The sequence below is a fragment of the Protopterus annectens genome, chromosome 2.part2 (genome assembly GCF_019279795.1).
Source record: "Protopterus annectens isolate FY-2018-M chromosome 2.part2, PAN1.0, whole genome shotgun sequence".
In the NCBI taxonomy this organism is placed as follows: domain Eukaryota; kingdom Metazoa; phylum Chordata; order Ceratodontiformes; family Protopteridae; genus Protopterus; species Protopterus annectens.
In genome coordinates, this window is record NC_056730.1 from 1,092,593,051 (window position 1) to 1,092,609,004 (window position 15,954).

Here is a 15,954-nt window from a genome sequence, read left to right on the forward strand (position 1 = left end):
GCCTCACAAAGACAAAAATGTAGGAGAATCAAATTATATTAAGACATGCAGAGTATAAATAGTAGTACTACAGGAGAGAGATTTGGAAAGAGAGCATGTGAATTTGATGAAGAAAGGATTTCATGGTGGATATTCAACAGAGTATCAGAGGAAAAGGAAAGGGGAATACTTACACTAATTGCTAGAGGAGCTCCAATAGGGATGGAAGAGGAAAAAAGATGATGATAGATTTGTGGTAGTAAGGGAATACTGGGAAGGGAGGAGGAGGATTTTATATTCCACCTAAAACTGCAGTTATGGAGCTTAAGAAAATTTTGGGAAAAAGAATCTGCTATCAGGGAATTATCACATGTAGATGGGGACTAGAGCTTGATTTGCAATAGAGAGGATGTATCTGGGGGGACCTAGAAGAGAAAATATAACAAAAGAGAGTAGATTTCTGAAGAAACCTGTGAAAATATTTGCAATGGAAGACATGACTTCAGTGGTAGGAACTCGGAGAGAATTTACATATTATTCCCAAGGTACAATAACTGGGCTAGACTAGACAGGAATTATATTTCACAGGAATATGTAATTGATTGAAAACTTTGACACACATCCAATAACTGTTAAAGATCATGTGCCAATAACAACTAAGATATAAATGCAGGGTAATGAAGTAAAAATGAGACACTGGTGCTTCCCACCAACAATTATTTGTTAAAAAGAGAAGAATTTAATGAATATGTATTGGAAATAATTAAAGAGTTATTAGGGAGGATACAAATTTCTTGAGAAGTTATAGCTACTGAGTGGGATACAATGAAAGTGGAGTGTAAAAATAAAGTAGAAATAAAAGAAAGAGGTTCAGAAGGAATAAGAATTATGTAGAGGGGCTGACAAAGGTTAAAGTATTGCAGAATAAGGGGAATTTCAGGACAAGGGAGATCTCAACTACAGAGAGAGAAAGCTAGTAAGGGAGTATCTGGATAATTTGTTTGAGTTTAGAAAGATTGCTGTTAAGTAACCGTTTTTGATGATAACTCAAGAGCACAAAACTTTAGCACAATGACTTAGGCAACAGGAAATAGAAAGGGTTGCTGTCAAACTTTAGGGAACCTATAACAAGAAAAATAACCAGAAATCCTGTAGTGATATTAGTGATATTTCAGAAATTTTATGAAAATTTGTATAAATCAGAAGAATGTGAAAATCGAGAAAAAGCACAAAGGGAAATATTTATGGAAGACTTGGTATTCTAAGGGTGGCTGTAGATGAGGTTCAGCAGTTAAGAGTTAAGATAGAAAGAGATGAGATAAAAATGGTGACATGCAATCAGTCTGCAGGAAAATCTCCAGGAGTAGATGATATTCCTGTGAAAGTTTAGAAGCTAAGAAAGAAGAAAATGATAAATCTCTGGAAGGTATTGTTTAACAGTATTTTAAAAGGAAGGTAATCACCAACATCTTAGAAGAAAGCTGTGGTGGTTGTAATATCTAAAGGAGGTAAAGACCCAGCTTCATATAGGCCCATTTCAATTGTAAACCATGATTATAGAGTGTTTATGTCCATAATAGCTAAAAGAGTGGCAGCGGTGCACTGAGAATGAAGAATATAGTACTGTTGTGTAAGTCCTACTTATCTATAACTGTAGAGTTCAAATTTCTTCACTGCTGCATTAGCCACACCCCCTTTGTAGGTAGTTGAGGTGAGACATAAGCTCCTTTGTTACTGTTGTTTGGGTGGTACATATGGTGATTATTCATTGTTGGCTGTGGATGAAGCTGCCTTCCTTTCTTGGGGCAGTAAAACTGTAAAGATTTACCTCACTCTGGTTGATGATAGGCTGTACCCTTTTGGGAAGGAAGTATATTAGTAGCCAGAGTGAGTGAGGGGGGGGGGGAGGTTACTGCAGCAGTGAAGAAATGTGAATATCTACTGTTATGGGTAGTTTGACTTGCACTACTTTTTAAAGTGTCATGTGCCTTTTAGTCATTTTTTATAGGAACATTACTTTAAACTTTTTATGAAAAAGTTGTTAAAATTAAGGTTAAATCTATTTTTGTGTGTAAAAGCTGTGTACAATTACTTTTGGGGCTGAGATAAGTATTTAAAGTGCTTTTCATTGTTGGTGGAAAAATTGACTTTTAATACTTAACTGTTATACCAACTACTGCTACCAGGCTTCCATGGGATTTCTGGCATCTTTGTTGGCTTTGCAGTGGATCCATGGTTCTTATTACTACTTTCAGCCACAAAAAGAAAGAAAATCCTTATATTTGGTTCCTTAGACCATTCTTCTCTTTCCTTGAAGTCCTGTGCAGTAGCTACAGTGAACCAGGGGTTAGAAATATCCTCTGCAGCTGCTTGAGTACCCTTTGTGGGCAAAGGAGAACCACTTTTGTAGGTTTTGGAAGAAAACTAATAAGTTTTCCCCATGTTTTGGGAAGTCCTGTTTGTACTGGCTTCAGGTCTTGGTGATGTCAGTTTGGTTACTTTAGGTTGTGTTGTTCACTGACTGCCTTGGAAGTGTTATAGGTTTTTGGAAGACATGAGACTAGAATAGCTGTCCCTAGGAAGGTTTTGCCTGTTGAAAGTAAATCTGCTTCTTTAGAAGTTCCTGTGAAAAGAAGAAAAGTAAGGCATTTGTCTTCACTTGTCTCCGTTACTTTGGACAAGAGTGATTTATTGTGATTAGCTCATGGCTTAGTTCAGGCTTTTGACACTACCATTTCTGGTAAAAATAAAAATAATTCTTCACTGTCTAAATATGTTGAGTACACTGAGCATGACAGTGATTTTGTGGGGAAAACTGTTTTCTCTCTTTGTTTTGATTTCGAAGAGAGCGCTTCTTCTATAATAGTCCCTTAGAAGGATTTTCTTTTTCTGAAAACATATCCAAAATTAATCAGTTGTTTTTAAGGGAATCTTCCACTGATGATTTATTGCAAGTGGAATTTCCTGGACATACACAATTTCCTCCTTTTCTTTCAGATTTGGAGGATATATTTATTACAACCTGTAACTTGACTGATAGACAGCCTACTGCCCCTAAAAAAGCAGATTGAGTGTATTAAGTTCCTCTTTTTTAATACCAGTTCAGACCCTGCAATTATTTCCTTGGTGAATCCTGTTACTGCTAAACAGCTGGTTAATGCCGATCTCTTCAACTGTCACAAGGATGGGGATGCCTTTGAAAATTTAGGGAAAAATGTGTTCTGCTGTAACACTTATTTGTATAATATTAATTGTCAAGCTCACATTAAAGTTTACGGTTACCTCTTTTGAGAATGTGATGGACATTATAACTTCTCTTCTCTCATCTGAGGAAAAATCATCTTTGTATAATATTATTGCATCTGTGACTGTAAGTAAGTAAACATTCTTGGAAGTATTTAGCTGATGCCACTTCCAAAGCTGCTGCTACTGGAAATGGAATAAGGAGGTTTGTTTGGTTGCATACACAAACCATCCTGAGAATGTGTAAGCTGAAATGCTAAATTCTTCCTCAGGTAGAGAGGTTATATTTGGACCATCTGCTGCAAAGGTCCTTAAAAGATGTGATGAGAGAAGGTAACTAATTCAGGGACTTGCTCATTTTTCAGCTTTCCTTCGTATTTCAAGGGATTTCATAGCTTCCTCTGTGTTATTTTACAAAAAAAAAAAAAAAAACAAAGCAGATACAAGCAGCTGTTGGTAGCAGACTTAAAAAAGCAATGGCAATAGGACTCCAGAAGGAAGAGAGGATCCCTCCCCTGCTGAAACAATAACAGTCCAAGAAGTCTGAATGACTATCTACAGAGTCACCCTTCCCATTTATCTGAGTTTTTCCACTAAAAAACAAGGCCTCAGCAAGGGAATTTCTCTGGGTGCTAGGATTCATGGCATCTGTGATTCTCAAGATTCCTTTAGTCAGACTCTACATGAGAAAAATTCAGTGGTACTTAATGGCATTATGCTGGCAACATCAACTTCCCCTGACTTTCCAAATTCCTTTTTCTGGGGGGGGCACCACAGACTTTACTTGGGGAGTAGTATCTATGGAGTAAATGTACAGAGTCTTTCAAACAACAAAGGTGGACCAAAACACACAAACGTGAAAGAAATGTTGGCAGTAGTGAATGCTGTCAGTTCTGCCAGTCATCTATGGGTTTAAGTACCATAACAAGTGGTTACAGACAATACCACAATAATTTGGTACGATCTGGTTCCCCAGTTTGTTTATCTTCTGTGCAGACAACCTTTGATAGCCTGGGCTATAGCTTTTCAGCATAGTCTCACTCCACAGGCATCTTACATCCTGACAGAGCATAATTTATGGCAGGCAAGTGTAACATAACCAAGACAGACCATCATGAATGGAAACTGAATCACAGGGTCTTCAATGATTGATCTAGCTGTGAGAACACCTGAAGTTTCAGAAGGACTCTAAAAAGATCATTATGGTGGCACCCTTTTGGCCTAGGCAGCAGTGGTTTCTCCCTTCTTTTGGAAATTGTGAAGGGCAATTACCACAAACTTCTCCATAGACTGGACCAACTCACAAGACAAGAGGGTATTACATCCCAGCCACAACAACTTTAACTAGCCACCTTGAATGATAATGTCTTAATACCTTCCACACACCTGTTTTCACAGGACAAAAAAAATCTTGCTTTTTTCCCACTTTTCTGAGATTTAAAAAAGTTCAGTTACAGGCTTGCTGTTCTTGAACTGTTTGTAAGTTTCTGTGAGGCCATTTTTTGCTTGGGCTAAAGGAAAGTCTCTCTGTTGATCAGTGGCAGTGAAAAACATTGAGCAGCCTGCCTGCCCCTGTGGGAGTGGTTACTGACTTGAAACTGTAGTTTTATTGGCCATTTTGGGTCAATTCCAAAACTCCTTCATCTTCCTCTCTTAAAACCCTCTTTTGCACGGTTTTGCATGTTTTTGAGCATAGCACAACAACGGGCAGTGCCGCCTAATTGGGTTTAAACTATTCCTGGCTCCACAAAGTCTGCTCTTCACTTTTTCCCTTAGAACTGCTCTATATCTCAATTTAAACACCATATTCTCATTCTAAGGCCCTTCACTGGTCCAATTAAGTAATCCTACAAGTTAGCACTATTAAACCATAAGCACTACTTACTCTTACACTCTCTATGATTACCCTGTCCTCTATTAGTCCGTCTTAAATTCAGTTTCCCTGTTACTTTAGCATGTCCAAAGGTCAGTCAATGGTTTCCTCTCCAGTCCAGCTGGTGAATCTGGGAATTTTGAGGCAATGTCACAACTGTCTCATGTACACGGACAACCCTCTCCTCCTCCAAACAGGTTCAAATATATGTGAGAGATGCAACTATTTAGCCAAACTGGAGGCTGAGCTCTCTCATCTCAAAACTGGTGTAACCAGTCAGGAGGAGAAGGTAACCTCACACAACACAATTCCAGTATGACATAGTCCCACCACATCAGCGAACCAAACACATAAATACACAAAAACATACTCGGAGGCTCTAATTAAAAATCTACCTAAGCAACAGAGACCTCCAAAGCAGACATCTAAGCAAACGCTACCTCAAAACAAAACACACACAACACATAACCCACAAAGTCAGTGTGCCAAGCAGCCACGGCCCTTAAGGCTGAATAACACACCTGATACTCTTGTTATAGGTGCCTCTATTGTCAGACACACTTACGACCCGCTCACCAGGCTGAATAAAGAGAAGGTCACCGTGAGCTGCCTTTCGGGTGCTAGGATCCGACACATAACGCAAGCACTCAGGTCACTCCAAAGCAAATACAAATATGACTCAGTCATTGTACATGCTGGTGTGAATGACCTGAGACGTACCTCCCTGGACTACATGAAAAGAGACATAGAGGAGCTCTCTGATCATGTAGCCCAGGCTGGTATGACCCTGACCTTGAGCAGCATCTTACCCTCACCTAGAATGATGCCACAGTACAAAGACAAAATGATCGATTTTAACAATTGGCTAAAATTTTGGTGTCATTCAAAGGGGATCCAGTGTCTGTCAGCCTGGGATGACATGCTCGACATGCCACGTTGCTTCGCTAGGGATGGCTTGCACCTGTCACCACTGGGCTTTGGATATTGGCAAAGGCTCTTGCCACCCCATAGTGCCTTTTAGGCAAGGCTCAAAAGTCAAACCCACCCCATAGACAGCACAAGGAACAAGAAACTAAGGGTAATGCTGCTAAATGCCAGAAGTCTTAACCTCAAGATGCACGCACTCAAAGCTCTCCTCAGTATGGAGAACATCGATATCTGTGCAGTGACAGAAACCTGGTTCAAGGCTCCAGAGAGCACCCCAGCACTACCAGGCTATACCTCATATCATGCTTTTCGGCCCCAAAACCCGGACCGAACCACAAAAAGAGGGGGAGTTTCCATATTTATCAAGGATATCCACACCTCCAGGTTAGTGACATTGCACAAAGTATCGGAGACCATCCATGTGCAACTAACAGCTGGCAAGACTGCTTTTCAATTTATAGCATCCTACAGACCATCCTCTCAAAGTCAGGAATCCCATTTGGCTTTCCTGAAAACATTGGAGAACATGAAGATCTCTCCAAACACCATTATATTGGGCGACTTCAACTACCCAAACATTGACTGGGAGCACTACTCAAGCCCCAGCACCTTAGCCCAAAGATTCCTGGAAATTATAAACTCAAATGCTATGGAACAACTAGTCACCACTCCCACAAGAGGGGACAACATACTAGACCTGATCATTACCAACATGGGGACTCTATGCTCCACACCAGAAGTATATCCCTCATTGGTAAGATCAGACCATAAATTAATTTCACTGGATGTCCACATCCCGACCCCACCCCAGCCCAGAAAACCACAGTGAAAACTTCTCAAAAGTGAACTTCTCACTTCTCAAAACCGAAGTGGAATCCTTCAAGGCCCCAGGGCCAGTGGAAACTACAGCCCAAACTGCAGAATCCTATATAAATGCATTCTACGGACATCTCCAGGAATGCATGGATCATGCTATCCCAAACAAAACCAAGACCCAATCATCCAAAGGCAGGCGTCCAGTCTGGTGGACCCCTGCCATAAATAAACTGTACAACAGAAGGAGGAAGCTACTACATGATAGAGCAAAATCCCTAATAGAAAGGCATCTCTGATCAGTACTAGCAAAAATTACGATCCCTCATAAAATCCTCCAAGGCCAGCTTCGAGAGAAAAATTGCACAGGACACCAAAGACAATCATAAGGCTTTTTTCAGTTATGTTAGAAACCTGGGATGCAACTCCCAGACTTGTTCTGAGTTGATTCTAAATGATAAAAATACACTGAACCCACAGACATCGCCAATATCCTGGCAGACAGGTTCAGTGCAAACTTCTCCACCCCTCCCCAAAAGAGCAAGTATCTATCCTGGCAGAGGGCTGCCTCCCAAACATCTCAGATGCTCAGGTGAAGGCTGCCCTCTCCAAAGCAAAAACACTGCTTCCATGGGACCAGATGGTGTCCCAGGTTGCGTCCTACATGAACTACAAGAGGAACTAATCCCTCAAATAAAACAGCTATACAATCTCAGCCTCACTACAGGATATGTGCCCACAGAATGGCGTGACAGCAACAGTGGTCCCACTCCACAAAGGTGGAGCCTCACGGACCCTGGAAACTATCGCCCCATAAGCCTGACTAGCTTAGTCTGCAAGGCTATGGAGAGGATCATCATGGAGCTCATAAACAAAGACATTGGGGACCTACAGACACTAGATCCTACCCAGTTCGGCTTTGTCAAGGGCAGATCCTGCCTTTTGAACCTGGTTGACTTCTTTGAAACAGTCACCAAAGCCATAGATGAAGGGAAGGTAGTCCACACAGCCTATCTGGACCTTGCAAAGGCATTTGACACAATACCCCACTCGGGCATCATAGATAAGCTATCCAGCTTAAATATAAACCCCTATGTCACAAGATGGGTTGCAAACTGGCTCAAAGACAGAACCCACAGAGTGAGAGTTGCTGGAGCCATGTCAGACTTGAAACCGGTCACAAGTGGCATCCCACAGGGTTCTGTCCTGGGACCACTCTTGTTCGGTATATACTTTTCCGAGGTACAGGTAAGCGTGGGAGGACTATGGCTCACCAAGTTCGAGCGACTGCAAACTGGGTGCCATAATCAACTCTCCAGCTGACACAAACATCCTTCAAAAGGTCTCACAGAGACAGATAACTGGTGCCAGCGCCATGGTTTAAAGCTAAATGCCAAAAAATGTATAGTCATACCCTTTGGCAAAAACAATGTGCCCACAAATTACCACATAGGCGGAAACCCATTAAGTACAGAGAAAGTTATTAGGGACCTGGGGACCCAAGTTGATAGCAATCTCTCCTTTGAAAACCACATTGCCAAAGTGGTTAGAAAGACCTTCTATATAGCCCACCTCATCATGAAGGGTTTCCCATCTAGATCAAGAGAGGTAATCGTGCTCCTTTATTCATCCCTCATCAGGCCCATCATAGAATACAATGCCCCTTTTGGGATGTACCTTACCCGACACCTGCAGCAATTAGAAAGACCCAAAAATATCTCACCAAGAGGATCAAGGGTCTCAAACAGATGCCATATGCTGCTCAGTTAAAAAAACTCCAGCTCTACTCAGTTGCATACCGCCTACTTCGAGGCGATCTATGCCTGACATACAAAGCTATGTCAAATCCAGAATTAATGGACATGCTCCACCTCAGTAAATCTAAATCCCTTAGAGCCACACGCTCGAGGGACTTGAACCTCAGCACAGAAATAAATAGAACCTGCTGGAGGGACAGGTTCATAACCCAGAGGCTCCCTTCGCTCTGGAATAGAATTCCAGTTCATGTGAGGCAGAGCACCTCACTGAATCTCTTCAAGAAGAATCTCGATAAGTGGATGGGGGATCGTAGGTTTGTCCCAGGGATTACTCCTGTGCCACTATTAGACAGAGGCACAGTAAACTAAACCTTAAAAAGGGCACAGTATACTCAAATCAAGGGGTGGCATAAGCCATACAGAATCGGGCTAGGCTTATAATTGCCCCAGGGCAGATAGCCTAGTATGGACCTATGAACCTATGAACATGCAGCAGGTATCAAAGGAACTGCTACTAGGAAATAATGTATTAACAAATGGAAAAGATTTTCTAGTTAGTGCCAAGTCAAGGACACAGGACCTTGTTAAGGCTTGTATTTCTGTGGTTCTACGGTATTTGTGTGAGTTATTGTCTGGCCTTCTTACTCCTCTATATTGTTCATTTGTCAGCCATTTTAATATGTTTGCCTACACTTCACCCCCTCCTCCCTTTCAGTGCATTCTTATTTCAAAATATTTTTGAAAGGGGTATTGCATGCCAAGCCTACAGTAAATCAAGTTGCTTATCCTTGGGATCTTAACTTTGTTTTAGAAAAAATAATGATTGCTCCATTTAAACAAGCTCATCAAATTGATTTGAGTTTATTAACATGGAAAACAGTTTTGCTGATTACAACTTGTAACTTGCCTGATAGCCAGCCTTTTTGCCCCTATGAAAGCAGATGGATTACTTGCAAGTTCTACAAGAAAAGTATCTGAGTTGCAGGCTCTTATGGTGAGTTAGTCTTGTAATTTTCCACAAAGATATTGGTTTGATAAGAAATAATCATTCCTTTACTCCTAAAGTGTTGTCCAAATTTACTTTGAGCCAAGCTGTCCATCTCCCTGTCTTCCTCCTATAGCTTAAAAAGAGAAGAAAGCATCCTCCATTTTCTGGATATCCATAGACATTGTAGATGTTATCTGGGCAGCATTAAAACTTTCAGAAACTCTGATCAGTTCTTTCAGAAACTCTGATCAGTTATTCATTTCTTATGAAGGTAACGAAAAGGGTCTGTCTCTGTCAAAGCAGACCATTTCCAAATGGCTGTCACATGTTGTCTTTGGTTGTACCCACCACAATAAGGTAATTCCAGATAGGGTCAAGGTTCACTTTACCAGTGCCTTGGCTTCTTCTTTGACTTTTTGAAAAGGGTTGGATTCTATATGTATTCTGTAAGCAGAAAAAATGGTCCTCTGTACATACCTTTACAAAGCATTACAAACTAGATTCCTTTTCCAAGTCTAGGATAGACTTTGCTTGTGTCATTCTCCAGGGGCTACTGGACCCTCATCCTTCCTTCTCCCAGTCATTGTAAACTGTGGTAGACTGCCCATATAGCTAGGGCTACTGCAGCAGTGATAAAATGATGAGCATAGTACAGTTGTGTAAGTAAACTTAATATAACTGTAGATGTTTGATTGATCAATGCTGCCAAAGCAGCTGTTGTTGCCAGGAAGAGGGTATATATATTTTATTTTTCTAGAATTTACCTTTTCAGGGCTCTAGCCCCACTCTTTCAGTTGGTATGAAAGGCTTGGTGCCCAAACCACTCTTTCTTCAGCTCAGCGTGAACTAACTAATGGTTTGACTGCATGGGACTGCATGGATGGTGTAATTGAAGCTTTGGAAGCTGACCAGCTGTTATATCTTTAGCAGAATGTAACCCATGTAGCTAAGGCTACCGCAGTAGCGATCACTTGAGCATCTACTGTTATGGTAAGATTTCTTATACAACTGTACTTTTTAGAGTAGGGTGCATGTTTCAACACTGTTGTCTGCTGTAGTGGTTGAAGTGCAGTAAACCTCAGACCTTCATATTATTTCCTTTTTCATGTTTCAGGTACTGCAATCAGGTTCTCAGCAAAGATATTGATACATGTGTAACAGAGCTACTGAAAGAATTGGTTCGCTTCCAAGACCGTTTATACCAGAAAGACCCTGTGAAAGCTAAGACAAAACGCAGAATTGTTATGGGCTTAAGAGAAGTTTTGAAACATTTGAAACTCAGGAAATTAAAATGTGTGATAATTTCACCTAACTGTGAAAAGATTCAGTCCAAAGGTAATAGTCTTGATTTACTGAAGTCCAAATATTTCATGATGTTGTGAATTAGAACTCCCTGTCAGACCCATAAAAAACATTTTAAATACCTCTTGATGTGAATCCTTGTCAAGCATTCTGATGCTACACTAACTTCAGATGCCGATCCTTGTATAATACAAAAGGAAGTGGTGGCTTTGCATCTGAGCCGTTGCTGTTGTCCTTTCATTGTAGTATTCTTCAGGCTTATGAAATATCCATTATAGTGGCTTTCTGTCCCTTTCTCTTCCCCTCAGAAAAACTTTTAGATTAACTCTAGTATCTTCCATCCGGTATCATCATTAGTGATTTCAGTTCAACTGTTTTTGACCTGAGTCAGGGTTAGTGAGTGAATGAAAATTTTAGATTATTGAAGTGTAGGTGAGCTGTAGAGTTAGGGAGCAATTGGGAAGTTTAGGTTTAGAGGGTGTGAGGAGAGGCTTGGGGTTAGGGAGTGATCTGAGGGTTTAGGTATAGGTCTGCTATGTGTATTTCTTTACCTCATCTGTATATAATTTTCTTCAGTAGACTGAGTAGCATTCTCTTCACACTCTGAATATGCTTTTCAAGGATTTGTTGACTTTTTCACCAGAACTTCATTGACACAAACCTACTCATAGAATTTGTCACAACCATACATTGTTGGTAATGGTTCATTTTCTATTTGAGCATATCTTTCTTGTGCATTTGTAGATGCACTTAAACCATTGACAGCTAACGAGCCTTCTGTGTTGTAAGATCACAGCTCCCGTACCATGCTGACTTGCACCATCTTAGAACACAGCTGGGTTATTCACATCATAATACTTTCATTTTGGAGCGTCTGTAACTATTTATCTATCTGATGTTGTCAGTTTTCATTCTATCCTTAACTGATGGGTTCAGATCAGGTCCTCATCTGACTCAACCATTGCTAAAGCTCGTGGTAACCAAAAAGCTGTGGAGCTACTCCCTTACCCACAATGCACCAATCTCAAGCTACCTAAGATCATGTTTGCCACTTTACATGAAAGACGAGGTTGACCTAGATCTCAAGCTTTTTCAGATAAGTGATTATCTTCTAAATCTCTATATTTTTCTAATATTTCTTATATTTCTTGTCCCTTACCTTTCTCTTTAACTATCATACAGTATGTACTCCTTAAGTTATTATTGTTAGTAATTTCCTTTCCTTTCTACACTTGGTGTAACCTTTTATTACCATTGCTGGTAGTGTTTTCTTTATATCTTTTCTCTCTATTAAAAAATTAAAAAAAAAATCTATTCTTTCTTAACTTTTCTTTTTTTATAGTTGCCAGTATTTCACTGCTTGAAATTTAATTTACAAATCTTTCTTACTACTACTGCTTGGTGCTTTAGCTTAGCTTGAATAGCTGAAAAGGCTATTCTTTCATATTTTTTCCAGTATTATGGCAAAAAAGGCCCCACTGGATTTAAGAGGGTGTTTTCTGCTCTGGCAAAATGGATGGAACCAATCCCCTCAGATCTTCAATATTCTACCTTGATGTCTCTGTGCTTTTGGAGCCTCATCAGTCTTTACCACAGGGACAGCCAGTCCAAGATCCACAGACTTCCCAGCAGGGTATTTCAGTTTCTTCCGATACCTCTCCAGAGCATCCCACTGATGAGGTCCCTAGGAAGAAGTGCAAGAGGAAGCACTTGGACTATCCACAAGAGTCAGTCATGGTGGATACAGACTTCGATGAAGGTGAAGGGTCCCCATGATCACCTCCTAAAGATGTCTCATATGGAGACATCCTTGAGATCCTAAAACAGAGAGTTGGTTGGAAGCTCGGTAACCTTTCATCTGAGGAGTCTGTATTCCTGGAGGTTTTCTGTACTGGCGCATCTACCTCCTGGGTTACTCCTCCTGCGGATGAGCTTATTAAATTGGTCTCTCGATGGGCATGGAAGGGACATGACGCAGTTGAACCCATACCCAGAAGATGGGACAAGATTCTGGCACCACCTTGAGGAAGGAATTTTGGGCTAAAGGGGTACCTGTTGATGCTATGGTCATGGTGATGGCCACCAAAAAGGAATTTGATGAGAGTTCCACTTTTCACCTCCCTAACAGGGAGTCTAGGTGATGGGCAGGTTTGGGAAGTGTGTCTATGCTTCAGTAACTTTGCCCTAAGGTCATTGAATTATTTTGCACATTTCACAAGGTTGCAGTGGGATTTGATGAAGGAACTGTTAAATACTCTCTCAGGATCCATTTCTGCAGAGGTCCAATCATACGTGACTTCTCAGTTGACTACCCTGCAATGTATTTAGAATTCATCCATTAGGCTTATTTTTCATGTAGAAAAAGGAACCCCAAGGGCAATGGGTTCAAGAGTTTCCATCAGGAGACATGTCTGGACGCTCGTATGTGATTTTGCAGAGCCCTTCAAGTCTTTGTTCGTCAGTGCTCCTTTTGACAGATTGCCTTTGTTTGGCCCCAGAGTGGAGGATACATTGTCTAGGTGTGAGAAGGATAGAAAGACCCTCTCTAGAGTGGGTGTGTGTGTTTTTTGACCCCTCAAAGACCTTTTCTAGGAATCAATGAGGTGCTCAGAAGGTGTGGTTTAGGAAGTCTTAGGGTCCCCTTCAGGATATGTGGAGAAAGTTCCCGTAGGGGAATAGGGGGGAACTCTAATGGTCGACGCCACCCCAGCAGCAGAGGAGGCCTGTAAAACCAGAGATTCAGAGATTCTTTCTTGGACAGACCCCATCAGCGCTCCTGAAAGGAGGGCTAACTGTCCACCTCTGGAGGCAGTCGGGGTCAGTTATATCTGGACCAGAGAGCCTGGCTAGACGTAAGATACTTGGGTGCAGAAGATTGTATCTAGAGGCTGTATAATACTCTTTTCCCTTCTACCACCAGTCTCAAGAAAAATCCTCAATGTTCCACCCAGTTAGGAAGAAGAAGCAGCAATTTAAATACAAAAGCTGCTAGAAAAAAGAGTTATCCAAGAGATCCCGCCAGGCCAGATAGAATCCGGAACTTACTCGAGGGTCTTTTTAATGCCAAAGAAAACAAGGGACTGGAGACCAATCTTGGATCTCAGCAACTTGAACAAGCCAATTCAACATACCAAGTTTCGGATGGTCACGGTTCTCTCCATTCTCCCTTTTCTGGGCAAAGACGACTGGATGTGCTCGATAGACCTGAGGGATGTATACTATCACATAAAGATGAACAGATGATCCAGAAGGTATCCATGTTTCAGACTGGGAGCCAGTCACTGCCAGTTCAGAGCTCTTCCCTTTGGTCTCACCACAGCCCCCAGGGTGTTCAAATGCATGGCAGTAGTAGTAGCTTAGTTGAGACTACAAGGATTATGGGTGGCTCCATATCTAGACAAATGACTCATTACTGCCTCGACCACCCATCAGTTGATAAGGGCAACAGATCAGGTTCTCAAGACTTGTTCTCATCTGGGAATAACCATAAACTACAAGTGTCAATTGGAACCAACTCAAAATGTGGAATTACTAGGAGGAGTTTTCAAGGCAAACTCAATCATAGTTTCACTGCCTCCCTCAAGAGTAAAAAACAAAAGATCACAGGTCAGAAAAATAATCTGCAGTACCAAGATTTCAGCCCACTTGGTCTTTCAGGCTCTAGGATCAGTGGCAGCAGCAATAACACCAGTACCTTTAGCAAGATTTTATGTAAGAATTCTCCAATGGATGTTAGCAACCCAATGGTCCAATACTTTACCAATTCATGTTAACCGAAATATGGATCACTCAGACATGCAAGAGAGATATAAGGTGGTGGATTCAGTCAGTCAGGTTCTACAAGGCTGTCCATTCATCCCCCTTCAAACCAAGGCCATAGTGATCACTCATGCTTCCCATTTGGGGTGGGGGAGGCATTTTCTGGGGAAAACGGTCCAAGGCACTTGGTCCCTCAGTGAGGCCAACTTGCATATCAGTGTCCTGAAGATGACAGCAGTGTTTTTAGACTTGCAGGCCTTTCAGGATGCTCTCCCTTTGGGGATGATGGTAATTCAAACAGACAGTATGTCTGTAGTGTTGTACATCAACAAACAAGGGACGACCATATCTTACCCCTTGTGTCGAAGTGCTCAGTGTGTGGCAGTGGGCAATCTCATCCAACCGCTTTCTCATAGCAACGCACCTTCTGAGGAAGTCCACTGTGATAGCAGACAAACTGAGCAGATGCATTCTTCTACCTCACGAGAGGTCTCTAAACAAGAACATATGACAGAAATTATTTTTTGTCGATGGGGCCAGGCCTGCTGCAGTCTTTTTGCTTCCCCCCTAAACAACAAATGCAGCAGCTACTTTGCCCTAATCCCCCCCATGGGGGAATCGTCAAGGAATGCTGTACTTTACAATTGGCCTCCCAGTCTACTTTATGCCTACCCACCAATCCCTTTAATTCAGAATTTTTTGCAGAAAGCTGCCATGTTGAAGAGTTTCCCCAATTCTGTTAATAGCCCGACAACCAATGCTGTCTTCCCCAGTCCGACATATACTTTTATCTTCTCATAAACCTTCACCACAAAAACTTTATCCAAGTGAATGGAAAAGATTTGGTACTGGGCACAAGAAAATCATGTTGAAGCTTTTTCATCTCTGATACATAACATACTTGAGTTTTTAGCCCTACTTTTTAAAGAAGGGGCTAGTTCCTGTACCATTAAAGTTCAGTTAGCAGCAATGTCAAACTTTCACATTGGATTTGAAAGTTCTTCTGTAGCCTCTCTCAAGTTGTGCAGAGCTTTCTTGTGAGGCACTCTCATTTTGAGACCTCCGTTTAGGGACCCTACTCCCCCATGGGATCTCAGTCTGGTACTGCAGGCAACTAATACATTCTCCCTTTGAACCAGTAGCTAAATGTGACCTTAAATATCTTTCGTGAAAGACTGTTTTTCTAGTAGCCATTATCTCTGTTGGATTAATTTTGGAGATTCAAGCATGATCTTCAAGACCTCCATGCTTAGTCTTTCACAAGGACAGAATGATGCTACAAACAAATGCCCCCTTCCTGCATAAGGTGGTGT

At 41.4% G+C, this 15,954-nt stretch overlaps 1 protein-coding gene across 1 annotated transcript in view; it reads left to right on the forward strand.

The window, feature by feature from the left end:
- The window catches only part of SECISBP2 (SECIS binding protein 2), a 1,593,758-nt gene that overhangs the window by 1,257,623 nt on the left and 320,181 nt on the right, over positions 1-15,954 (forward strand). Inside the window, exon 10 of the mRNA XM_044064311.1 lies at positions 10,695-10,915. Coding sequence (XP_043920246.1) covers positions 10,695-10,915 — 221 coding nt within the window. The remainder of the gene's footprint in view (positions 1-10,694; positions 10,916-15,954) is intronic.